The sequence below is a fragment of the Colius striatus genome, chromosome 4 (assembly GCF_028858725.1).
Source record: "Colius striatus isolate bColStr4 chromosome 4, bColStr4.1.hap1, whole genome shotgun sequence".
Lineage (NCBI taxonomy): Eukaryota > Metazoa > Chordata > Aves > Coliiformes > Coliidae > Colius > Colius striatus.
Window position 1 is genome coordinate 43603506 of NC_084762.1, and position 26695 is coordinate 43630200.

Here is a 26695-nt window from a genome sequence, read left to right on the forward strand (position 1 = left end):
CAAGAGGAACATGGCCAGCTACTCAGAAACCCAGAGTAGCCCTCGGGCTTCCCAACATACACCAGACCTCGCGAGGAAAGTGCAGCCTTTCCCCAAAACATTTTTCCCTAACTGGATTTAGCCTCATCCCTCCTCCTCTCCTCCCAGCTCGCACCACTTTGAAATCCGCAGTAGCGTGTCCTTAACACACTAGGTATCATCCCACAGAGTAAACTTGAAAAAAAATACACATATGGAAGAAACCCTGCATTTATATCAGAGAAGGCAGGAGAACATTGTCTAAAGAACTGAAACATTTGGACAGCCTCCTTGCTTTGAGCAACTGAACTTTTGGGAAGCAGTTGCAACTGAAAAGAAACAAACAAATCTGTTTCACAGACTCTGATCACAGGAAATCATCTCTCCTTGTAAAGACACGGGCTAACCCTGATAAACATCTGTATTCAGATCTCCTTAGGAGATAGGATACTGCCAAAATATTTTTAAGTTATCACACAATATTTCTGCTGATGTTTCCAGAGAATGAAATGTGTTTGTTTTACAGTAAACACACTTGAACCTACACCCTCCTCCCAGCTGTGCGAGGCCCACAGGGCTGCTGTTGCTGCCATGCTCTCGGGTTGTGTCACGGGTGTTGCTCTCTGAGCATACTCTGAGGAGCCACTCTGCCCCACTGCACCTAGTGCCAGCTGTAAATCCTCTCAGATGTCTCCTCCCTCCTAAGTATTTTTGTCCTCTGCTTCTTTCCTAACACAAGCAACACTCCTGCAACCCACTTTATCTTTTGTGTTCTTTTTGAAATAGTCCTAATTACTCATCCCATACTTTGAAAAGTCTATATTAGGTTCTCCCAGTTCTGGATATTTATGTTAATTTTTATTACTTTAAGTATCTGATGGAAGTAAACTCACACTCACTAGTTGTTAACACCTTGCAGCTTTATCCTTTTTTTTCCCCTTCTATTTTTAGGCAGATAATACAGAAATATGTATTACTTTAAAAGTTTACAGCTACTTTCAAAAGAATATTTTACTTTCAGAAGAACATCACATTCACATTTTCCTCAGTACATCTTCAATTGTGTATCATGTCAGGAAGATATTCCTATATAAAAGAAGAAACGTTTCCCTCCACAGGTACCTAAGAAATTAAAAGTGGGAAAAAAGAAAGTTACGGGGCAGGGACTACATATTAATTGGTTTTGCTATGGTTGAGTTACTGTTAATTTATTCTTGATGGCAACTAACAGTGATGTGCACACAGAAAGGAGACTACCATCCATACAGTCTGGTCATGAAGAGCAAACAGGCACTGTACAAGAGAAAGGCACACTGGGCATTCATACAAGCATAAGGAATCATCAGTCTGTAGTAATTCATCCAGTAGTTAAAAAATCAGTTCGAACCAAATACTTTAAATCTCTTTTCTGGGTGACCAGGTCTCTTGCCCAAGTCCTGTTTCTTTCAGAAAGAATTTCACAGACATCAGATCCCAAGCATTCTTGAATAATTTATGGACCAGAGGTTAACAAATCTTATTCATGAATGTGTGTAACCTCCTACTAATAAATAATTAACTGTCTGCTCAGTATCAGTACTCAGAATTACAAGCATTAAATTTCACAACATGGGAATTTTTTTAGTTCTTCATTGAGCCTCCTTCCACATTTCAGTAATGCCAAGACTTGATAGTTCAAGTGTTATCGTATTAAGGAATTCCCACTAATAACATGACCAATAAAATTTATTAAACATTGTATTTACAACTATTTACATATCATTCCATAGATTAATATTAAAATAGACAATATACAATTTAAGAATTTTCATTCAAAGGCGTTTTGTTGGAAAAAATAGGCTCTATTATGAGACCACCATATAAGAGCAAAAGTTGTTTTTTTTGTTTTACACAAAAATATTTTCAGTATAGTAAGTCATAGGTATGGCATTACAACAGCAGACTAATATGAAATATGATTTTGTAAATATTACAATCGTTTAGGTATCAGTTATTGAAGTAATGGAATTAAGAGTTCTGTGAAGCATGCAATACAGTTCAGTTTCAGTTCTTTTACAGTTATGGTGATGAAACAAGCAGCTAAATCAAACACATGCCATACAAAAAAGAACTACCAACCAGAAACACGCTACAGTTAATAAAAACTACAACTTTGGTCCAATAAAACATTAGACAAAAACAGGTTTACAGTTAAAATATCTATTTTATACAGGTTTGAACATTAATTACAAGACTATTTACATTCGCACAATATGTATAAAATAAATTATTAAAAAATGAAAACAATATTACATCTTTCTCCAAAAAGAAAACTGTACAGTCATTTACAAAATACAATACGATTATTTTCCTCCAAGTCCTACATTTTCTTCCACAGGCTTTGTTATTTTTCTGTGGGAGTTCAACGGTTACTGGAGTTTCATAATACAAAGCTTTATAGCAGATTTTAAGTATCGTTTGTTTTTTTGGTGGCTGTTTTAGTTATTAACAGCTTCCAGCGCTGTTAACTCACCATGTTTCGGCATCTTTTTCAGCAATAAGCTCTAAAGCTATAGGCAATTTTATAATACAGATAATGCCAGTCGCTGGGAAACTGACTTTAAAATTAGCATCCGTCTTCTGTGTTTGAAGAAGAGCCCGTGCCGCACTTCTCTGAAGGAACACCAGAATTATTGAGAAAGTTAGCATTCCATAGAATTAAGTGCTCTGTCTTAAAAGAAAAATATCTTCGTGTATTTAGTGCACCTCAGTCTCTAGTCGTCCAAGGGAAAGGGTGAGCCAGAAAGTGCTAGTTGTCATATTGGTGTCAATTCAAAGTCATCATTAACATCAACAAGAGGAACATAAAACTCCTGAATTTCATAAATGCTGATAGATTTGTATGTAGCAGGATCAAGTTCTTGTAGTTTAAGCTGCCACTCCAGTCTCTGTACCGCATTTAAAGCCGCTGCTTCATGCTGCTGCCTCATCAAAAGGCACGTCTATTTTAAGATTGAGAAAGAAGTTACTTCAATATTTGGAAAAACACTACAACATTACTTGAAAACAGAAAAATGAGCTACGAGTTTCTCTGATGGTAGTAATTTCCCCACTAGGTATTTAGAAATTTGCAGATTATTCCATTACACTACATAGCAACACAGGTTATTTTTTTATACCACTAGACTCTCCTTTCTGTTGCCCTTAACCTGCAGTAGCCTATGACACTGCATACAAATCTATTTATTCATCTCATCTTCATAATGACGTTAAAGTTTTGGGTTTTCTGTAAATTGGAAAGACAAAGAAGTGTACCTTTAATTTGTCAAACTTATCGTCAACGTCCTGTAACCACGACATAAACTGTCTGGCATTAAATCGATCCCTCACTGATGCTTTGCCATCATCAGCCTGCAAAAATAATTTTATTCCAACTGTAAGTTATTTGATGATTCGGTCTTAAATGTATTTTAAAACATAAAACCTGCTTTGTGGGAATTTCATAAACAACAGTATCGACGCAAGTATGAGCATGTTGACCACCACTTTCACTGTGACACTACTGCTCTTGAAAAATGAGTATTTTCGGATTCCCTCAAGCTATTTACTGTGTCTGTTTTTGAAATTTAGAGTAGGAAGCTTAAAGATTTATGCCTTATGGTCTTAATGGGTACAAGGCAGATCCTTCCCCAGAATTGCTGTCTCTTTGTTTGCTTTAAAATTCAGTAAGAAATTAAATGAATATTTCCTCAACGAAAAGCAAAAACATTAATAAAGGAAAATTAAGCAGCTTGACTTAACTGGCTACACAAGTATATCTCAAATTTTAAAAAGTTCAGGATTCTTAAATATGAACACAAAAAAAGCAAGGGACATTCTGAACTTCAGAACTGACAGTGATGACATTTGGACTGTTAGTAGAAGAGGAAAGTCTAATTTTTCCCCTATCATTTAGATTCACTACAGAAATGTTGATTTAAAAATCTGTTGGTATAAAGCTTAGAATGGGAGAACAATACAGTCTCCATAAACTGCAATCTCCTGCTGAATCACTCTGCTGTACATTGCTCTAGTTCTTTAAAGATGAGGAAATACTGGAAGTTGTGATAATGCTATAAAGGCCTCCAGGACTAAAGCAGAATTACACAGATGTTGGCAATGTAGGTGTTTCATTTTAAAACACCCAACATTCAATATATCAACACTTTTATTACACCCAAAATATCAAATTTCTTCCTTGCACTATGTGCTCCTCAGTCACCGAAACGGGTTCTGAATGCTGTTTCCATTTTTGTTAGGTAGCAGATCTGCTCATGAAATACCGACACCGTGAAATTATATTCTCTTAGAGATACGTCTGCATCAAACCTCTGAGTGGCAGTACATAAAAGCTATGCAAATTAGAAAGTATACTGCTCATTTTATGTTTTAATTGGGACTAAATACCAACATTGAGCATTTAAATAATATGATGCATGTATAATAATATGGAGCTTGAAGTGATTTTGAAGAAAATTATTTCATCTAGTAACATTCAACATCTCATTGTTGGTCATCCGCCTTTTTTATGAACCAGTTCTAATGATTGCCTTATAGAGAGAAGAAAAGCTTCACAAAACATTTCCAAAATTTCACGAACCACTCTCATCACACCTCAATCACTACTGCATTCTGATTCTCTAGACTACTGACAAAAATGATCTTATATTCTGATTTTTTTGTTGTTGTTGAAGCTTATAAAATGTTTCATTTATGACTGAAATTTGGTTTTAAAAAAATCAGTGATGTTCTTATTTTATCCTTCTCGTAATTTCTTGACATATGAAAGAAAAATCAGACATGGTACAAACCAGACAACTAGTGCACATATACCCACATCCTCTTGTTGTTGTACATCTGAATGAGGCCTAATCAAAGTAACAATCTATAATGTGCAAAATGCTAATTCCAGAAAAATCAATTATAATTTTAGTACAGGAACAGAATTCTGTCCAAACACTCCTTTTGAGTCTGTCTAGAAAGACCTTTCAGTCTGAAATTCTGAAATGCAAGTCTTTACCTGAGCATCCAGAGGCACATTATAAACCTCGGCATCCAGCAGAACAGTGCAGGCACTGAATGGTAGTGTTTGATTTGCCAGCGTCCTCGCTGCTCGGTAATGAACACGTAGAACTTCTTGTTCATTAGAAACAATAAGCTTTTCCTAATTGAATAAGATATCAACATGTAAATATTCATTTAGTAAAGTAAGCATTATAGTCTGAGTCATAAAAATGTCCATTTATTTAAACGTTTTTTAGGGCTTACAGTTTTGAACAGTGTGACAAATGGGCTCATCGAGGGAGAGATGTTTGTTCATCTAATCAAATCCAAAATTTCAATTTATTGACGCAAAGAGTGTTCCCTGAACGTCAGAACTGAAAATGTTTCCCCCTCCTCCCCCCACTGCTGGCTGAATGTCACGCCCAGATTTTTCACTTAGTGCTATTGAGAGAAGTTCTAGTTAAAGAAAAAGGTGAAAGAAGAAAGGTAAGAGGAGCACAGGCTTGGGATATAGATTTGTGAGTCTTGTCTGTACAAAGATTTTTGCCACATGCTTGTCATGCCAGCAATGGCCAAGCAACTGAAGCAGAAATATAATTTGCAGGATAATTTAAGTAATTCTTTAAATTTCTCTTTCAAACAACATGCACAAACTCTATAAATTCATAGTGAGACAAAGATTCTGTAATGAATTGAGACAAGAAAATATACCTCACTTGGCCAAATTTGACTTAGTTATATAAAAAGTATTTTAAGAACAGTCTACTCAAGCAAACTAGCAAAAAATATGCAGAATTTTATATAACAAAAGAATGTATGTGTGTGTTTATTGCTCTGAAACATAATGGCTCTAATTTTTATCAAGAGCAAAGAAGGTAGATTATAAAGCTCAGAAAACAGAAAAAGCAGCATTTTGCCTTTGGATGTAACTAATTTATTTTCACTCTGAACTTTAACCATGTTTTACATTCTTTGTGCTTGTTATTTTATACCTAGCTTTAGTCTGAAATATTGAATTCAAATAAAACCCCTCCCTCAACTGCTTTGTTAAGCTACATTGAAGTTAACCTAATAAAAAAACTACCACACTGGGTGTTAATGAACCAGCTGCTTGTATAACTCTGTGGAAATCCTTAAAATACATTCCATGGAGAAAGGGTTCCTGTTTGTGTCCACAAGCAATCTGGCTCACAATACTGAAAAGACATCTAAATTTAGACTGCCGAAGAAAAAGGTTTGGGCTATCCTAAAACTAAAGAATATTCTCAAACCAGGCATATTTTCTCAATTTCTTTGTTCAAATTTACTGAACCCTCCAAGTATAGTTCTAACACCGTTTTAGGCAGTTTTTGTAAGCAGAATGTTGCAAAATAATGTTTTAGTCTTAGAGCCCTGTGTGTCTTCCACCAACACAGAATTTACTCTTGCTTCAATTTTTTTAACTCAGTCAATTTGGTTCTGAAGTCTACAACCATTATTAGCTTTCAAAACTGGAGTTTGCAGCTTTCGTCCCCACTCTCTACTGTGCCTAAGAAAAATCTGGTCCACATCTTAGAACAATTAACAGGAAAAAGCCTCTACCTTACTGACTTAAGTATTCTGCTAACAGTTGCAAAAAAAATTCTTTTTTTAATTTAAAGGTTTTTTCAATTCATAAATTTGGATAGAAGGCAGATTACTTCTACAGCATTGTTAAACTGAGCAAAATATAGCCTGTCCATTGAAAAAGAAAGAACCTGAAAGCTTGAAGCTGGGAAATAAAAAAAATAAATTAGCCTTACCCTTTCAATACTGTGCTGCAAACGTAGTTTCATCCTTACAACCTCCTGTTGTTTAAATAGTTCCTTAAGTGGGTCCGACAGTGAGGGAGGTGGTGTAATCTGTGAGAAAGAATTTTGTAAACGTTACAGTGAACATGTATTTTATGTATGTTTAACATTACCTATATGATTTGAGCATTTACTTAATAAAAACATAAGCAAGGTATTTTTTTAGGGAAAAGATGAGTGTTTTGCACATTCCATTAATGACATGACTTTAATCCATAAAAGATTTTAAAGATTCTTTACTGTAAAGTTAATAAATCCAAATGAAATGGCATTTCAGTGATTGTAATCAGTCATTGTCAGCCTGTTGTAGTTGTTCTTTAAAAGGGATATACATTAGAAGTTAGTAAAAATACTACTTGCTTTTGGTTTTAAAGATTCTTTGAAGCACAGCTGTTCGAGAAGCTAAAAACTACCTAGCCAAATCTACAAGGGCAAAGTAAGACAAAGGAAAATATTGCTGAATTCTTAATCTTACTATCATAGAAAACATAGGCAAGCACAAAAAGTACACCAGAGCTCCAGGCAGTGGCTTGGAAAAGTGTTTCCTCTGTCAGTTATTAAAGTTTTTTTTGAAGTCCTATGCCTAAAAAAATTTTTAAAAAATCAGTAGACTTGAGTGAGCTATCAACACTGTTACTGATTGGCTGCTCTCTAAACACTTCGCTTTTTTAGTCAATTATAGTAAACAACTGGTATTAGTGTCCTCACAGCTGTATGATAAAAACTGAAAAGGCACCTCGAGCTCTCATATTGACTGCAGAAATCAGATGTTTCTTGAGAAGTAACTAATAAACCCAAATCAACGGGCCTGCTCTACTGCTATAATATTTCATGCATTTAGGAAGCACGTTTTTGGTAATACCACTAAAAGATGCTTCTGCCACTTTGCTTTCTACAGCATTGCCAGAGACACTGGAGAGAATCCCTTTTACAAGAAACATATCTGTTAGATAGCCATCGGAAACTGTAAATGAATCATCTTGGTGTTTCTTCTCAGGAGGCAGTACAGATAAAGATGACTGAACCCCACAGAACATACTGATGTAGCCATATGAAAGGCAACGTAGCTCAGCACAGTTTAAATTTACTCTGTCAGAAGATCCAGATTTGTTTCTTTCTGTTTTGAACTGACCTGATGCCTCCTTTTTGTATTTGCACTGGGGAGAGGGAAGCCACAATTCCTACGTGACTATCCTTAAAGCCTTATGTGATACCAGTTATAAATTACAGTATATAAACAAGGCTGTGGAAATCATTAAGTGCACCATCTCCTGGTCCCCACTTACAGGATGTTTGAAGTTTATCAGATAAACTATAGTGCACCATTAAAATTCCAATGCTGAGAACAGTGTGTTACACAAACGATTCCAAGTCTCAGAGTGTCAGAGCTAAATTTATTGCCTTCACGTAGACCTTCACATAGTGATAATGAAAATAGGGGAAGAATTTAATTTAAGAAAGAGTATCTTCTTTCCTATTGCCTATGTAAATTAATGAGGCAAAAATCAGGTTAACAGAGAAGCATTGAAGAACCATATCAAAGGAAAAACTTTAAAACTAATCCCAACAGAAAGGTCATTTTAGAGTTGCATATTCTATTACACATTTATGCATAACAACATATAGAAATTATTAATATTTCACCATTGTAGGGAGACTAGGCACAGACATTATTTTCACATTGTTGGAACATGTGTACAACACAGAAACCTTCACTTCTGAGCATGAAAAGATCTCTGCTTTAGTAATACTCCTTTTTATGGTATTTGTAATAGGAACTATTGCAATTGTGATTTTCAACTGTGACAAACTAAAATTATTACACTGTATCCAGAAGCAGGCTCTGTAGAGAAAAACTGAGCTGCTAACATTTTTTTTAATGGTATCTTTTTTTTTCTGGAAAGAAACATGAGAAATCTTCTCAGAATTGTGTATTTACACAAGTGATAGTAATTAAAGCATTTAGCTGCACTATAGATGATTTTTCAGGCAAAACAAAACTAAAATGCTTAAAATATCTCCCTCATCAGATTGAGTCTCAGGCTGCTTTCTCACACTTTACTCCTAATGTTTATTTCCTAATGGAAATAAACACCAATTTTCTAATAATTAACTTTGGCTTCTCAGATTTTTTTTTCTTCCGTTTTGCTCCTAACAGCCTGGAATAAAATGCTCCACCTGTTCTTTCTACAACTGTAGAAGACTTAATAGTACCATGAAAGTATACACAAAACAGGTAACAGTTTAAAACATGAATACCACCATAACATGTATGTGTGGGGAAGCAACTCAGAAATCTAAATGGGAGAAAAATTCTTCAAGTACATATTCACATTTTTATCAAGTTTTTAAAGAGGTGTTTTGGTTTTTTTTCTCAACCAGTTATTACAATCCACAGAGTACGGGGAACATGCATCCATCTCTGGTATCTCCCAAAGCTAAGTTACCTGAGAATTTGCACTGCCTCACTACCAAAATCTATTGTCATGAACTGCAGAATCCCTGTTATACACAATAAGAAAGACAGGATGTAAGTATGAGGCAGTACCTTAGTATCATGTCAATAACCCTACCTTTCTCACAGTGCCATTTATGACAGGGAAATGAATTCTATTGCCCAGGTAGAAGATGAGTCAGGAAAAAAAAAAAAAGTGTCATGCTTTTCCACTTTCCGGTTATCCCAAATTAAGCACTGAAGTATGATGACAAAGAACTAAGTTGTAGCTTGGAAACAGTATGTACTTGACCAGCAGCTGCTATTTTTAAAAAAAAAATCCACACCACCAAAAAAACCCTCTGCTTCCAGTGATGAAGATACTTTATAAAAACTGCAACAGCTACTGATAAAGATCTGTAGACTGGGAAAGGCTAACAGCCTGGTACACTGTGGTAAAGCTTACTATAAAGCCTAGTTCATCTCCAGACCAAGTAAAATGGTCATCTTAGCCAAATCTTTCACCAATTTCAAAGAACTCTGGTCATTAGCAAGAGAACTCAAGAGGATATACATATAAACGCTTTTGGGCAGACTTGGAGGGCACAGTGGGAAAATGAGAAGAATCACCTTGTACAGGGGATTATGACTACCTCTGGAATGAAGCAAACATATTTCAAAATTTACTTTTATACATTCAATTTGTGTTTATTGCTTAATCAAAATCATCTTCAACTCAGAAAAAGGACAACATCTCACATAGGGGCAAGTTATCTTAAATGAGTTGACACAGCAATTAGTCTGTTCAGAAAAACCGAGGCTGAAGACAGGATGTTTGGCTTGTGCAAATGAGGCTTCCAATGAAAAACGAGTTCCTCATTTTTGTCACCCAAGAATCAAGATATTCTCATCTTTTGTCCTAAACTCAGATTTTTCCCAACTTGACACACCAAATACTACTGAATTCTGATATTACCAAGCTACTGCATGTCAGCCAAGCAACTGCTTTAGGAAATCAAATACATGGTCTCAGTCTATTTCAGCTGTTGCATCAGTTAACTTAAATGATTCAAACAGTTAAACCTGTATGTTTTGCCTCAGAGCTAGAACAGTTAAGTGGACCAGATAATAGGTATAAAACCAAATCATAGTACTTCAGAAAATTCTCAATGCCCAATGACTCTCTCCTATGCCCCATGTAGAACAGTAAGCACAGAATCAAGTGTGCTGAGGAACACAGAAAGCAGGTATGATTCAAGTGCTACCATGATTATGTTGACTTCAAAACAGAGACCAGCAGCAGCTGTGTTGCTGTGAGACACCTTGAAGGGCAACTCCATAGCAAATAGTCATAGTAACTGCACTTGAGTCAGTTCTGTCCTGCATTGTACAGACTTACTTCACAACTGTCATCAGGAACACAATTGTGAAAGAACTATGAAGACCTTAGATCTAAACAAGTGTTCTGGAAATACAGATGTTCTTCAGTGAAAAGAACTTCACATTTCAGTGGTGTCCAATGACAGGACAAGGGGCAAGGGGTACAAGCTGGAACATAAGAGGTTCCAAAGACACACAAAGAACATTTTTTTCTTCAATGTGAGGGTGACAGAGCACTGGAACAGGCTGTCCAGATGGGTTGTAGAGTCTCATTCTCTGGGGACGTTCAAAACCCACCTGGACGAGTTCCTGTATGACCTACTCTAGGTGGTCCTGCTCTGACTAGGGGGTTGGACTATATGATCTTTCAAGGTCCTTTCCAATTCTTAAGATTCTGTGATTATTAAAAAATATTCAGAACACTTCAAATTGATGGGATAAAAAAGGTGTGACACAGCAGATTACATGTACTGCTCTTGAGAGTATCAAGGAGAAACTGAGATAGCCAGTGGACACGCTCCTACTTGAAACTTTTGGTGACAGACTTAATATTTTGAAGCACTGCAGATTTACCTCCCTACAGATCAAACAGCTTTCAATAATTAGTTTTAACAAAAATATTGTCAGCAGAAATTCAGAGAAGCTATCAACAACTGACTTCACTTCTGAAAGGGTAGGCTTTATAGCAGTAAATACTTTAAAATGCAACACTTGTCTGTGTGTCTTTTACAGGTATCATATCTGACAGTTTGTCTTGTAAGGACTGTAAACCCACTATTTATATTTCTCCAGAATGGGGCTTTTAAACATGACAACACTGGTCAATATTAGTTTGACATATGCCAACTTCCCATTTTCAGCACAAGTTTTGAGGAACAAGTTAGGAATAACATGAAAGTTAGAAAAATAAAAGCGGAACATGCCTTCCATTATACAGTACATTTAAAGACCATGTTACTTACAGTTGGGATGCATATCTTGCTCAAGGGATTGCCATCCAGTAGGTATGAGCCATTGAACGTCACATATTCATCATAATATTGAGGTGCCTGAGGAATAACACTGCACAATAATTTACGCTTCTCTTCTATTTTTTTTCTTATGTGTAAGTAATCAAAATATGGGTTTGCTCTGTCAGAACTGTATGGCTGAATCTCTTCAAGTTTTAAAGAATCAACAATAGCTGCCAGTGACTGTTGAGTCTTCTCCTTAGCCTGCAGTAAAGAAGGGTTCACTTGCACAGGTTGAGGCACACGCGACACCTTTCTTTTACGTGGATGATGTATCTGAGCATCATCATCTTCAGTTAATCTAATCCTTGCTTTCACAGATGCTGATGATTCAGACTCTTTTTCTGATGCCTGTGGGCAGCCAAGGGGATTCTGCTTACCCTGGTTCGCAAGCATATTTGCTCTGTTCCTTGTGATTCTTTGAGGTACTTCTTGCTGTTCCACCTTCTGATCCTCAGCAATGTCTTCTTCTTCTAGTTTAACTATTTGGCTGTATTTATTCACTTCTTCCTGTGTAATCTGGTGTGAACTATTTTCCAAATTAGATAAAGAGGAGTACTGTGGTGGATCATCTGTCAACATAATTTCTCTGTCTGCAGTGCAGGGTTTTTTATTAGTCGATTCATTCGGAATTCCCTTTGACATTCCTGAACTTAGTTCACAGAGATCAACATCAGCTTTATTATCAACAACATGCACCGAAACCAACTTTTCTTGTTGGCATTTTTCATTTCTAATGTCTGAAGTATCTGCTGCATTACTATCCACTGCACTCTGTGCATTCCTACAAACAACTTCACTGAATGCGTATGAATTTACACTTAATTGTGAACTACTATCACTTTCAGGAATATCTTTTTCTAACAGTACCACAGGTAAATCACTCACTCTTTCATAGCTCTGTGACATATCCTTTGCAGAGCTCTCAGAGTATACAGCAGTGGGTGCATCAGCCTTCTTAATGTTTGAAGTGAACAAAGCATTATCCAGCTCTCTGATACTGGTAGCATCTGTATCCGAAGTTGTAGTTTGAACTAGGTTTTGTTGTTGCACAAATGCTAAATCTTGACTGCTAATGTCTGGTAGTGAAGTGGGTTTAGACACATCTGGAAGTGGCTGGATAGGTAAAGAACAACATGCCTGTGAGGGCAAAAATGAACCAGATTCTTGAAAACTGGAACTTCCCTTACTTTCAGCATGCTGAGGCAAAAACTCAGAAACTTGTTGCTCTTTTAATGTTCTATTTTCAGAATTATGCATTCCTGTAACAGTGTTAGTATCTTGCTCTGACACACCATAACCTGAGCTGTTAAACTCATTGTTTAATGAATTAAGTTTATCAAAAGGCACATCCCATGGTTTGGTTTGCTGAGCCACACCACTTAAACTACGTGGCTCTAAATGTGTATTATCTTCTGAAGGGCTCACTTGAGCAGTATTTTTCATGGTACCTGTATTGGTTGTTACCTGCTTATTGCTAACAGCTCCAGTTGGGGATGATGTGAAGTTTGACTGCAAACCAGACATACTAATTTGGAAATCTCTTTCAAGCATGCTACATGGCAGTTGTGGTTTAGAAGTGCCAATGTAAGTCTGAACTGATGGCAGAGCATTCTGATTATTTTCTTCTGATATTCGAGGCTGTTTGCTGTGTTCAGAAACAGCAGCAGGCATGCTGCACCTTCGAACCTCTACAACAGGTCTACACTCATTTAAAACCAGTTTAACATCTTCAACAGACGCTGATCTAATGTATGCTGGTGGAAGCCTGTTTGCAAAAGATGCCTTAATGCGATCTGGCAACTCAGTAAGACCATCGGTCTCTTTTTCAAGGAGGGTTGCTGATTTGGCACTTGCCAAAAACGGTAACTGTGAAGAAGACATTTGGGAATCAGAACCTTCGAGCATAAACTCTGAATCATATTCAATCACAGGCCTTGGAGTAGTTACTGTGGTATGACAAGAATCCTCAGAGCTTGCAACTGACACCATGGACACTGATCTGGAGCTCAGACCTGTCTTTTCACTTTCTGACTTAGGGGATTTATTTAAATTATCCAAAACCAATGCAGGCTTTATAATGTTGACATTTCTCATATTACTTGTAGCATCTTTCTGCTGTTTTTCCTTCATACAGATATCTGGCAGCTCTGAGCTTTTAGAACGAACCAGTTCTTTGCTTTTTGCTTCAGCTAATGAGTGTTTTGGTTTTTCCTTCATTTTGTTAAGTTCTAAGCAAGTGCGGTTTTTTAAACGTTCTTTCTCTTTCTGTTTTATTTTTTCTTTATGTTTTCTATGCCACTGCTCTATTTCCAGATCTTTAAGGCTAAGCATCCTTTCAAAACTAGTTTGCATTAAATCATCATTGACTAATCTTTTCTCTTTAGGTCGAGCATCCTTTGGTGCAGGAGCTGGTTTAGGCTTAACTTTCTCATGTTCGAGTTTTAGTTTAAGTAAACTACTTTGATGCAGTTTATCTTTATGCTTGTCTCTCTCTTTGTATCTGTCTATATCTTTATCTTTTTTATCTTTCTCTCTACCATCTGGAGTTTTCAGCAATTCATCTTTCATTTTTTCTTTCAAAGATGACAGTTTGTCATACACTGTTTTATTACTTTCTGTAACACCACATCTCCTTTCCTCTTGCATGTGTTTTGAGTTTGCTGCTGTCGAGATCTCCTTGTCTTTGGATTTGTCTTTTTTTTCAAATTCCTTTTCTTTGTCTCTAGTTCTACTTTTGTCTGATTTCGTATATTCAGATTCCTTTTCAGATTGTTTGACTTTTCTTTCAGTACAGTGTTTTTCTTTGCTTTCAGCCCAATGTCTGTCTTTATCAGCCTTTTCTTTATCATGTTTTTTATCATTTTTTTCTTTATTTCTTTCTTTGTCATCAAGTTTTTTAAGACTAGTCATGCTTTTTATTTTATCATTTTCCTTATGACATCTTTCTGATTGTTGGACGTTTGGCTTCTCTTTTCCTTTCTCTATATTTTCATTTACTTCTGATTTTTCTTTCTCCATCTTGTATTCAAGTTTTACCTTTTTCTCTCCATTTTTTCTTTCTATCTTTTCAATATCTTTTTCTTTGACCAAGGTTCGCCTTTCAGTCTTTTCTTTACCTTCCTTTAAATTCTTTTCCTGCTTTTCAGAATCTGTTTCTTTTTCCATTACATGTATGCTGTCTGCCTCATCTTTAACACCACAGCAGAACAATTCCATGTCTTTATCTGCAAACATTTCTTTTTCTTCTTTTGTATCTTTTTTTTCATCCTTGAGAAACTTCTCACTTTCCTTTTTGTTCTTCTCTTTCTCTCTCTCCTCTTTAGCATTTCTCTCTTTCTGAAACTGTCTCTCCTTAACTAACTTATCTTCTTTTGCCACAACCTTTTCTAGCTTTGATTTTCTGTCTGAAGAGAGAGAGTCATGTTCTATATTTAACAACGTATCTTCATTTTCATCACTTTTGAAAAAGTTCTCTTTCCAGAATTCTCTGTCAAACTCAATACTTCTTTGAACTTCTTTAACATTATGTTTATGTTTTTCTTTATCTCCATCCTGTTCTTTTTTGTGCTTGTCCTTTTCTTTTTCTTTGTGCCTTAATTTATGCTTTTTAAGTGTTTTACCCTCCTTGTCAATCTTTCTCAGAGTATACTCTGAGTTCTCAAATGTTGAGCTATTATCTTCCTCCTTAATTTTAGGACTAGATTTTTCACCAACTTCTAAATGAAAATCTTTCTGATGATGCTTGCTTTTTTCTTTGTGCTTGCAAGACTTGCCACTGGAACTTTCCACTAGATATTCAGAATCCGTACTGTGATCATACCGAACTAATTCAGATTGCAACGCTATTTCAGAACCTCCTGGTGATAAGCAAGTTTTGGTGTTTTCTTGCTTTAATGGTGTTGATTGCTTTTCGTTTAATCCACAAGGATGCTTCGGAGATCTGCCAGCAGTGATATGAAACAGATGTAAAGTAGAATCTTCTTTTGAGGTGAAAGCCTTCTTAAAGGTTTCTTCCTCTCTAGTTTTATCTAAAGAATCTAAGCCAGAAGTAGCTATATTTGTTACTCTAGCATTTTCCTTTTCTTGCTTTAGTTCTTGATTTTCTTTATTTTTGCTCTGATTTTTTACTTTCTTTTTAACTTTGCCCTTTTGCTTGTGTTCATTTGTAACCATATAGTCTTTCTTCACTCTTACATCAGAATTTGATGTCTCTGAAATAGAGCAAGTAGAGCCTATCTTCTTGTCCTGAAGTATTTCTTCATCTGAACTTTCAGAACTTGAATACAGAACTCTAGATGGTTTCTGCTTTTTGCTTTTAAATGATTTTGAAAAGACAACTTTTTCTTGTTTCACAAATAAGCTGTTCTTCTCAACTTCAGTATCGTCTTTTCTTAGGTCTTTTCTAAGAATGTGTTTGTCATCAATCATTTTTTTCATTTCATCTTCATCATCATCTTTAAATTCGTACTCATCAAGAGCAGATGGAAGTGGAGCTTTAACAGGGACCGTTTGTTTGCCATCATTTGCTACAGAGTCCTTTTCTGCTTCTGAATCAGCATTGCCATCTACACTGGAAGGATTTACAGATGGAGCTTCTTCAGAATCTGGAGTAAGAAATCCACAAATTAATTGAATATTGATAGAACATTCTTCACATTTTAGTTCAGGACAAAATAGTTCAGGTCAGCAGTCCTACTGGTATACAAATTAAACAATTAAAAACACTCAAAATATACCATAAGCCTTCTCATGATAATTAAGCTTTTTAAGAGAAAACAAAAAGTCATGAAACCAAAGTGCTCCCCACACTTAACAGCTCCCACTGAGGAAAAATATTAATTAGCATTTATATCCCTATCTAATAAAAGCAATGCATTTGAAATTTTGCAAGCCTCATCTATTGTGTGCAATTCCTATAATCTCTTTCTCAAGGACATCTTACTAGGATGACTCATTCCTCTAGCAATTATTGAGTTCTTATTCTCTGTAACACCTATGTTCCTCAACTACTTAGTCATGTTTCAATGGCTGATAAGCTTTTATTCTTAAAAGACTGGTGTAAAGAAATTCCCCCCATGAATCTTTTGCACCTCATAAAGACAGACTAAAGCAAACTACACTAGAATGCCCTGCAACTGGTCTCTGCTGTGTGAGTGAATAATATGGAGCAAGTAAGTTGTACTGGATGTCTTGGACTTGTGAGAAAGGTAAACTGCTAAACCGTTCCTAATATTAAACGTTAGGAAATCTACGCAGTATTATCACCACCTGATCATATGAAAATCCGAGACTCAAAAATATTTTAAAAGTATGTCTGAATGTATTTATTGTTCCCTTCAAATAAGATTCCAAGTCAAGCCTCTTCAGCTGAATCTATCAGTTTGATTTTTTAAAAGACTTAAGTACTGTAATATTCTGTACCATGGACTAGAGATTTGACATACTGAATAAAAAGTAACAGAAAAATTTTAAATAATAGTGTAAGGAATGTGATGAAGCAATGTCAACCCATTAAAATTTGAATGAGGAAAAAAAAATGTTCTGCTGCAAGATTCCCCCTCATTTCCAATAGGATGCCATGTGCACCAACTGGGAGTACACAACGGTTAAGATACACACCTTGCCAGCACATTTCTCAGCTACTTTGTGTTCAACAACACAGCATCAATAAAATATACCCAGAAGTCCCTATTACTGTCTATATTATCTTTAGCACTCAGAACATTTTACTTGCTCTTCTGCTACCAGCTTTTTATATATTCGTCACCCATACGTACGTACATGCTAACATCTTCCTTAATTCTTTATAGCTTGTCCGTGCTTTCTCTTCACCCTCTTCTTACTTCTCTCTTTCATGTCCCTATTTGCTTTGCTTCTATCAGTTTTCCCCCATTCCAAACACATCAGAGCTTACTCTATAACCAATGGTAATGCAGTGGAAGTACAGGAGACAGATAACCTATTCTCTAATCCTGACTCCTTGAGAAACCACAGAGAATCATTCTACTCCTCTTGGAAACTTGCCCATGGAATCTAAACAATACCCTCCACAGACAGACAACTGAATCAGTTGCTAAATAGTAACAAGCTTCTATTATGCACCTATAAAAATCTTTTTCTTAAGATTAATGATTTGGTTGAGCTTAAGTAGATTCTGTGAAGCAATGGTACACCTGCCCCTTAAACAGAATGACTATGCACTGTGTTTCGGGCTGTTCTTATAATGTCAAAAAAGTTAATAATACATCAGAACACTTACTAGTTCTACACAGGGCAATGTGACTTTTTCTTTTTTTGCTTGAAGCGTAGTGAAACCTTGAATAGAAAATATTCCTAAGGGGTTTGTTTGGGTTCTTTTTGTTCATTTGTTTAGTTGGTTTTGGGTTTTGTTGTTTGGTTGGGGTTTTTTTTTACTATCAGGGAAAAAGAAACTGACTTTCAAGAATCATGTAATTTTCACAGAATCACAGAATGGCTGAGATTGAAAGGAACATTGGGAAGTCATCTGGGCCAAAACCCCTAGCTCAAGCAGGGACACCCAGGATCAGTTGCCCAGGACTGTGGCTAGATTGCTTCTGAATATCCCCCAAGGTTGGAGACTCCACAACCCCCTGAGCAGCCTGTGACAGTGTTCCATGACCCTCATATTGAAAAGAATATTTCCTGCTGTTTAGAGGGATTGATCCTCCTGTGTTTCAGATTGTGTCCATTCCTTCTGCTCCTGTCACTGGGCACCACTGAAAAGTGTCTGGCTCTGTCTCCTTTGCACTCTCCCTTCAGGTATTTTATATACATTGATGACATCCTCCTGAGCCTTCTCCGGGCTGAGCAGTCCCAGATCTCAGTCTTTCCTCATAGCAGAGATGCTTTGTCCCTTCATCATCTCCATGATCCTTCATTGGACTCTCTCATATGTCTCTTATAATGGGGAGCCTAGAACTGGACCCAGCACATCCAGGCCTCCCCAGTGCTGAGGAAAGGGAAAGGATCACCTCCCTCAACCTGCTGGCAAAACTCCTCTAATGTGGCCCAGGATACCATTGGTCTTCTTTGCTGCAAGGGCAGAGTGGTGGCTTATGTTTCACATCACATCACATCCACCACGACTACCCAGGCTTTCTTCTGCCTGGGATCACTTCTCTCCAGTTGCAGGACTTCCCATTTCCCCCTGATGAACTACATGAGGTTCCCATCTGTTTCTCCAGCTTGTCAAGGTCCCTCTGGATGGCAGCAAAACTCTTAGGTGCAGCCACTCCTAGTTTTGTATCATCAGAGAACTTCTTGATGGTACACTCTACCCCAATCATTAATGAAAATGTTAGAAAGGATGGTACTCAGTATTGGTCTCTACAGTGCACTGCTAGTTACCAGCCTCCAAGTAAACTTTGTATCACCTTTCAAATCTGGTCATTCAGCCAGTTTTTCAATCCACCTCCTTTCTTCTACTCAAAATAACTTTAATTCCTGAGGATTCTGGGAAAGGAGAAAAAAAGTTTCTGCCTGGCACTCAAGCAAGTTACTCATGGTCAAGGATCTTCTTCTTTCAAGGACACAGTTCTTTCTCTGCCTCAAGAGTTGATAGCTGTTCCCTAATCTGCAGAAAATTACTGCCTCCCTGTAAGCAAGATACGTTCTGACCACCTTCACAAGCCAGTGACTCCCCCACTGGCAGGGACATTTCTTTACCAAGGAAGTGTAACTAGGTTATACCCATGTGAGACACTAGCTCCCAATCCCCCTACTAAGGATCTGAAGTAAGTGACTTTAGGGATGTTTTCCCCCCAAGACAAACTCTCAGAAACCATTTTGTATCATAATGAACATGGTATTCTTCTCTGTATCTTTCTCTGCTAAAACCACCATTCTGAGCTAGGGCTGATTTGGAGAGAGGGAAAGGCTTTGTAAAGAGACAGAAGAAAAAAACAAAAGTCAAAATAAACATTTCAGATATTTTTGAAGTATTTCAATTGAATTATCTCTAGAAGTGGAAAAACAACCTTAACAATAGCAACTGCTACCTACAGCAACTCTTAATAGCTAACACTATGCAAAAGTGAATTGATGCTTTCAGGTGAATTGATGCACTTCAAAATGGCTACTTTTACCCGAACAACTGTCCTCATCATCAGAGATGGGCACCTCCCTTTTCAACAGCATTTCCAATTCCTCAGTTTCAGCAACATCAACAGGTCTCTCCCCATGCTTATTGGCTTGAAATGGATTTCCACCATGTCGAAGCAACAGCTTCACAATCTGCAGTGTTAAATAAATGAAGTTTTAGGTCTTCTACAATATGTTACTTGACCAGCATAAAAATCTTCTATTGCACACAAAATGTGGATAATGTTGTTCACAATCCTAAACTCCTACCCATGAAAGAAACTGCAAAGCAAGACTTCATTTCAGCAACCAAAATGCAGAGTCCAGTTGTTCATAATCTGCTTGTTAAAGGAGGTAATAAGTAAGACTAAAGAAAGTTGTCCCCTGTTACACAGACATAGCATCATCATAAAGAAAAGCAACAGTGGCCTTTTGTCCTTGCTGTTTTAGCATTTCCTCACATAATTCATGCAGTTTGTCACCTAACAAGTTCTCAACTTCTCTGCACAAAATTCATCCCCTTCCTCCAAATTTTGTAGCACTTCGGCTCTAAGGAACAGAATAAATTTTTCAAGTAACAGTACTATTGGTTTCCACAGCATTCCAGAAAGGCCCTGACAGAGATCAAAGTGACTTATTGGAGGAACAAACCACCCCCATCCCCGACTGAATACAACACAGCAAGATCGTACATTCCTCTAGTATCAAGGGCAAAACAGTTGTTAAAGTTACAATGATACCAAGATCACTGCATTTTAAACACAGTATCCAGTATCAGTTACTTTTTTGGTCCTCCATGCTAAGAGGGGAAATTCCAGAGAGAGAGATAGGATGAAGCGTCAGAATTTTTCTCATACGTAACATCAGTGAGATGTGTTTTGAGACCAGATAAGCAAGAGGTATCATTCTCCAAATCTCTACTCCAATTTTATGCAAGTTCAATGTAAAGACTCACTTTCTTTAGATACGCATAGGAAACAGTTAATAAAAACTTCACAATCAGATGATCATAATTCTCTTCTCTAGCCTTTCCAGACTATTCTTTCAAACTGAACGCCTTGTTTGGAAGGTATACTTATTTAAGGTATACTCTTTGCTTTACACAGCAGATCACACACATAGTTATGAAGTAAAAGAGATATAAAAGGAAAGTGGCATGAAAGGAATCTTTTCTGCATCTAGTTTACAGAAAAAGAACAAATTCAGAAATTAATGTAAAATACCTACAGTGCTCCATTTATCTTCTCTGTTAAGTCGTTACTAGTAGGGGTTTTTTTTAATAAATAAAGAATGTATATACATCAATGTTCTACTTCAAAGTCCACGAATAAATATATAAAAATAAATGTAAGATATAGAAATGTAAATATATATATAAAACCCATATTTTACTTTCCAATATGATCAGAAAAAAAACCTTCCCCAAATCCACATTTCTGTTTGGACACATTTTTCTTTTTAGTATTCTATACAGTAAAAGTCTCACAAACCAAGAAGTCATTAAAATATTTATTTATTAAAAAAGCGTGAAATTTTTAAATATTTGAGAGAAGCGATCCTGGTAGAAAATATCTGGCAACAGAAGTAGGATAAAAAGGAAGACGAAACAAAGAAAACCAAAGTAATTATTTCAATGTCTGCAAAACAGTCAAAGCAGAATTATAAAACCATGACAGTAATCAGGACAGTTAGGATTTGTTCTAAAGACCACTTATTTATTCCCCTTCCACTCTCCCAGCAAACTCACATTTCTATGCCCACTACTAGCAGAGTCATGAAGCGGCGTATCATCATCCAAGCCCTGTGTGTTCACGTCGGCTCCCGCTGCTATCAGGACTTTAGCAACATCGTAGTAGCCAACATTACAAGCTTCATGCAGTGGTGTCCAACCTATGGTGAAGAGTGGCTAGTGTAAGTCTGAAAGGTCAAAGATTTGTTGCCTTCTCCTGTGCTATAAATCTCTATTGCCTTGAAATATTTCATAATACATTCACAGACAGGAGCTGACAGGAAGGTAATGCCATCCATCTGATGAACAACACATGCTTTATCAACCTTAAATCTCATGCTAGCAAATACGTTTACAGCGATTAAACTGAACACAAAAATCACTACTCATACAGTAAAAGACAAACACTGGCATAAAATCACCCAGCTAAACATGTTAGAACTTCTTCGACTAGTGAGCATTTGAACACAGTGTTAGGTATATATAAATAACATTATTCTATATGGGAATAGTTTTGAAATCACACTATTGGAAAGAGTAAGTACAGCAAATTATCATAGTCTGTGCTCCTCTAGAGCCATCGAATATATACCAGGAATCATTAATAACATTTAGCAGCTATTAGATTAGATAGCAAAGTATTAAAAATATTAGCAGAAAAGTTATTTCTGATATTTCCTAGAGCATTAAAAGTTTTTAGCAATTTTCATTTCCAAATTGATAATCTGAAGTTCAGTGCTTATTTTTTGTAGTGAAGCCTCAACGTAAGACAATGATCAACCCTCATACACTATATTCCTTACCTGAATTTCCTCTTTCTACCTTGATGCCTTCTACTTCATAGCTGCCCTGAACTTCCAAACCTGCTGTTGATGCCTTCTCAAAGTACAGTTCTGGGAAGGCATTCAACTTTTGTTTTCAACATAATCAGTGCAAGTCTGGAAGAGTTTATTCATTTGAACTCTAGATCTATTCAGTACATCCAGGAAGAGGAGGTACGAAAAGGAACCCTTGACTTACATAATCCCTCTGTAAGATAACTTCTCATCTTTATCTCGCAATCTTCACTTTGGTCACTCACTTCCAGCACTGCCTAGCTACCACCTTCTTCCTTCCATTGTCTTGCCATTTGCCTTTTTCCCCACTCATCCACAATGATGACTCTTGTTCTCAATCCTCTGGTCCCTGTTTTCTTCTCTCTTATTAATTCTCCCTGTAATTAATTCTTCTGCATGTTTTACTGCTCTGCCCTTCTATCACAATGTCAAGCACGCCAACTGTCGTCCTGGCTTGCTCTCAAACATCAGTTTCCTTCACTCTTGTTCTCACACAGCAGTATCATTCTGGCAGATATTTCATAAGCAGGGTTACTTCCTCCATTACTAATTCATTTTCTGCTCTTTTAGTTCTGTCAAATTCTTGGCTAAAAAACTCTTAATTCTCTAAAATTCACCGCATCCTAAATTCTTACTTTGCTCCACCCATGACTCATTGCTCAAATCCTCCCCCTCTTTTTGACTTTTTCCTCTGCACAGGATTTTGAAGCTCAGACATCTCTGCTTCTCAGTTTGGATTACCAATGGGAAAGTATCTCACTTGACCCCAAACATCTCCACAGCTGTGAACAAAGTCTCTAACAACTTGCTTCCAATCGATTCCCAGAATCAAATGTCAATCATTCTCCTCACTCTTTCATTGGCTTTTAAAACCCATTAAGCATCTGTACCAGTTAAGGCTGGAATGAAGTTACAAAGTTAACCTCCTCCATACCTGCCCATCTACTGCAGTGCACTGCATTTGGGACTAAAACAGTGTTCATAAGCTGGCTGCTGAACAATGCTTGTACAGTGTCAAGGCTTTCTCTGTTCCTCCCCCACATAACAGGTTGGGGTGAGGCACAGCTGGGACAGTCAATCCAAAGTGACCAAAGGGATATTCCATACCTACGATGGTCAGCTTGGGGAAAGGTGAAGGAAGAGTGTTTGTCTGTAGTTTGTCTTTGTAAGCAACTATTACAACTGCTGAGAACCTACTTCGCAGGAACTTGGATGGACACTTGCCTGCTGATAGGAAGTAACAAATGAATTCCTCTTTTTCCTTTGTTTTCATGTGCAGCTTTTGCTTTTCTTATTAAAGTCTTTAACTCAAACCATGAGAGATTTTTCACATCTTACTTTCTCCTCCTGTCCTGCACTCGAGTGTTTCTGTTCTCCCTGCAATTTCTACGGCTCTGTCTTCTGCTGAACTTTCCCCACCTTTTCTAAAACTGCTCTTTCAACAAATTCTTCTCATCTCCCTTTCAACTGTTCTAAATTCTACTTCTGTTTACTTTCTCATTTTCCTCCACAAATGAGTCCTAGGCAGCCTCATCTTCAAACAAACTCAGCTACCCTCTGTATGCCAAGAAATCACCGATTTGTTTCTCACCTAACAAAAATAATCAAGATTGTAATCCATCTCATCCATATTTTTTCTTGATGTCAAGTTTGAGATGATGACTAATTGTACCATATAGTTCATAATTTGTCTCATTATGGCCTGCTACCTCAGCTCACTTCATCATTCTCATTGAGAGTATAATTCCTCTTATAACCATTCAGACCCATAAACTGAGCATCTTTAGCAGGCTTCATTGTAGGTACGGTCAAAACTCTGATTCAGACTTTTATTATGATTTTGCTTCTATTATGCAATGGCTCTAAAAACTTAAAACTGCTAGTGCTGCCAGTTAATTCTCTTTATTCCCTTGGGATGCCAGCAGCTTCCCACAGATTTTGTCACCTTTTCTTCAGCATTACCCTTTGCATTAGGAGCACAGTATTTTTTAACATAACCAAAAGCAAAAGGGCTCGCTCTCATATTTCCTTACTTTCCCATGATCCATTTTTACTGCGGATACCAAACAGAGAGTGTTTAATGGCTAATGTTGAGAGGTTATCCAGGAGCAGTTCATTATGCTGTTTATATAATGTGCACTTGCTTTTTTTAAATCTTTTTTTAGAGTTGTCTTGCCCATCCCTCCATCCCTCCTTGTTTCCCTAACCCCCTTCTGTGTCCTAAATATCTACCCAAGACTCCAGCTTCTAAGTTTTCTACCATTTTACACTGTTTGAGGAAAATCCAACAGATACTTTGGCTTATCTCAGTATGTAAATGCTTGGCCAATCAACTGATGGCAACTACTGAACTCAAAACTGCAGGGTTTTTTTAAGCATTACTTTAGGGATCTCATATTCACTCTGCTGGAAATTTTTTACTACATGGAAACTTAACTATCGTGAGAGTATGAAAAGCAAAACAGTCAAAAGTTTACCAGCAGGATCCAAAAATTTATTTACGAGGTCTTGCAGACAGACAAGCAGCCCAGACATTTCCCTATAGAAAGGTTACTAAACAGATACCAAGAAAAGCAAAAAAAGATACCAAAGATAGTAAAAATCATGGTACATGTTACAATTTACCTTACAGTTTATCAATAAGTGTTGAAATCAGAGCAGATACTGACATAAGTAGGATTAACCTATCAGGACTAGATGACAAATACAAGCTATACCACACATCTGCTTTGGTGCATAGTAGCTGTCACAGTAAGAAGATGATGCACATTAAAGTACTATCACTTTCACTGAGACTAAAATTTGCATCTCTTCATGTAGCCTACAATCCCATATCAGTTACTGACTTCACCTAGTATAATTGTATGAAGTTCAGTAAAAACACACATGTATTTTTATACATGCCTTGTGTGCAAAAGCCCTGGCCACAACTGAAACATGCATATTATTACATTATTCTAATAATATACTGCACACTACAATGTCTCAGTATTACCATAGCCATCAGAAATAAAACCATGATTTGAAAACTTCCAATCAATTTTGTTATATTTTTCATTTGTTTATAGCATGAATGGAAATTAAACTTCTGATAACTTCTTCAGTGGTAGTATTTAACTTGAATATGTATCAACTTACCTGCAAAATCTTTTACATTCACATTTGCACCTAAACTGATTAGCTCCTTAACCTGTTTAACATCTCCTCGAATTGCTGCCATGTGTAGGGGCGTTTCCCCTCGTTCATTTCTCTTGTTAATTTTGTCTTTCTGTCTGGAAGAGGAGCTTGGAGTTTTCTTTTGTGTTGATGTTGTTTGTAAGGCATGATTTAAAGTGGAATCTACAAAATAAGTTTTTAAATGGTCAAAAAGTTATTTCACTTTTTTTACTTCATCTCATTTTAACAACTATATTCAAAGACAATAATTATCAGTGAGTAATTATATTTAAATAAAGGATGTATTTGACACTTCACATATATCAACACAATGACTATTTGCGATGTGCAGAAAGATGTTTTGCAACATCTAACTACTTCAAAAGTAGATTTCAAGGACAGATGAAGTCTATCCAAGATATAAGGTTCACATACACCGATATAAATTCCGCTGAAAAAAGACAAAGCATCACCATAGAGATCAGTACCTACCCTGCTTTTCCCCCTACTAGCACACTTCAGTATTTTTTACATAGTGGGATGCCAGTTTAAGATACTACTGGTTACGCATTGTACTCCCCCCCCCCCCCCCCCCCACACACACACACTTTCTCAGTTGTGCCACCACAAATGGGTGAACTGGACAGTGAACTACTATTACTAAAGTTCCTCAAAATATTATAAAAAATAAGGGAAGCTGCAAAGCCATTTTTCCTCCAAAGTGGAAACTGACTATACTGAATTCTTGTAGTAGTCTTTGGTTACAAAGAGTCAGTTAAAATACCTCCTTCTGTTATTAAAGTTATTAATATATTTGATAGAATATGTGTATCTGACAAAAAAGTCCTTTCTGGATAAAAATATACCATGAAAACTGAATTCTAGCTAAAAATATTTCCCTCCAAACATTATTCCATTGAAGAGTGCCTATTAATTAAAAGTGAAATCCCTAATCAAAGCAATCTGGTTCCATTTCAGTAACAGTTTAAATAAAAGTATGCAATACTTCAGGCAGTGTTTCTATTGGTTTGATGGAAAGAAGAGAGCTTGGAGGTCCCAAAATCTTCTGTAAATTTTGTAATTCATGAGAGGGAGATAAGAGCATCAGTCCATCAGTTTCCATCTTCATGATTCCTTGAGTTTACTCTCTAAAGCAAATGAGAACATACCCACGTGCC

The 26695-nt window shown here is 36.7% G+C and overlaps 1 protein-coding gene across 2 annotated transcripts in view; it reads right to left on the reverse strand.

Annotated features, from left to right (window-relative positions):
- Positions 1-1195: 1195 nt before the first annotated feature.
- The window catches only part of ANKRD12 (ankyrin repeat domain 12), a 61240-nt gene continuing 35740 nt past the window's right edge, over positions 1196-26695 (reverse strand). For both annotated transcript variants that reach the window (XM_061994811.1, XM_061994812.1), the window contains 8 exons: positions 25500-25700; positions 21544-21686; positions 19802-19949; positions 11646-16300; positions 6822-6920; positions 5057-5200; positions 3313-3408; positions 1196-2999 (listed from right to left, as the gene is read on the reverse strand). In XM_061994811.1, the coding sequence (XP_061850795.1) occupies positions 2814-2999; positions 3313-3408; positions 5057-5200; positions 6822-6920; positions 11646-16300; positions 19802-19949; positions 21544-21686; positions 25500-25700 (5672 nt within the window). In that variant the 3' untranslated portion in view covers positions 1196-2813. The remainder of the gene's footprint in view (positions 3000-3312; positions 3409-5056; positions 5201-6821; positions 6921-11645; positions 16301-19801; positions 19950-21543; positions 21687-25499; positions 25701-26695) is intronic.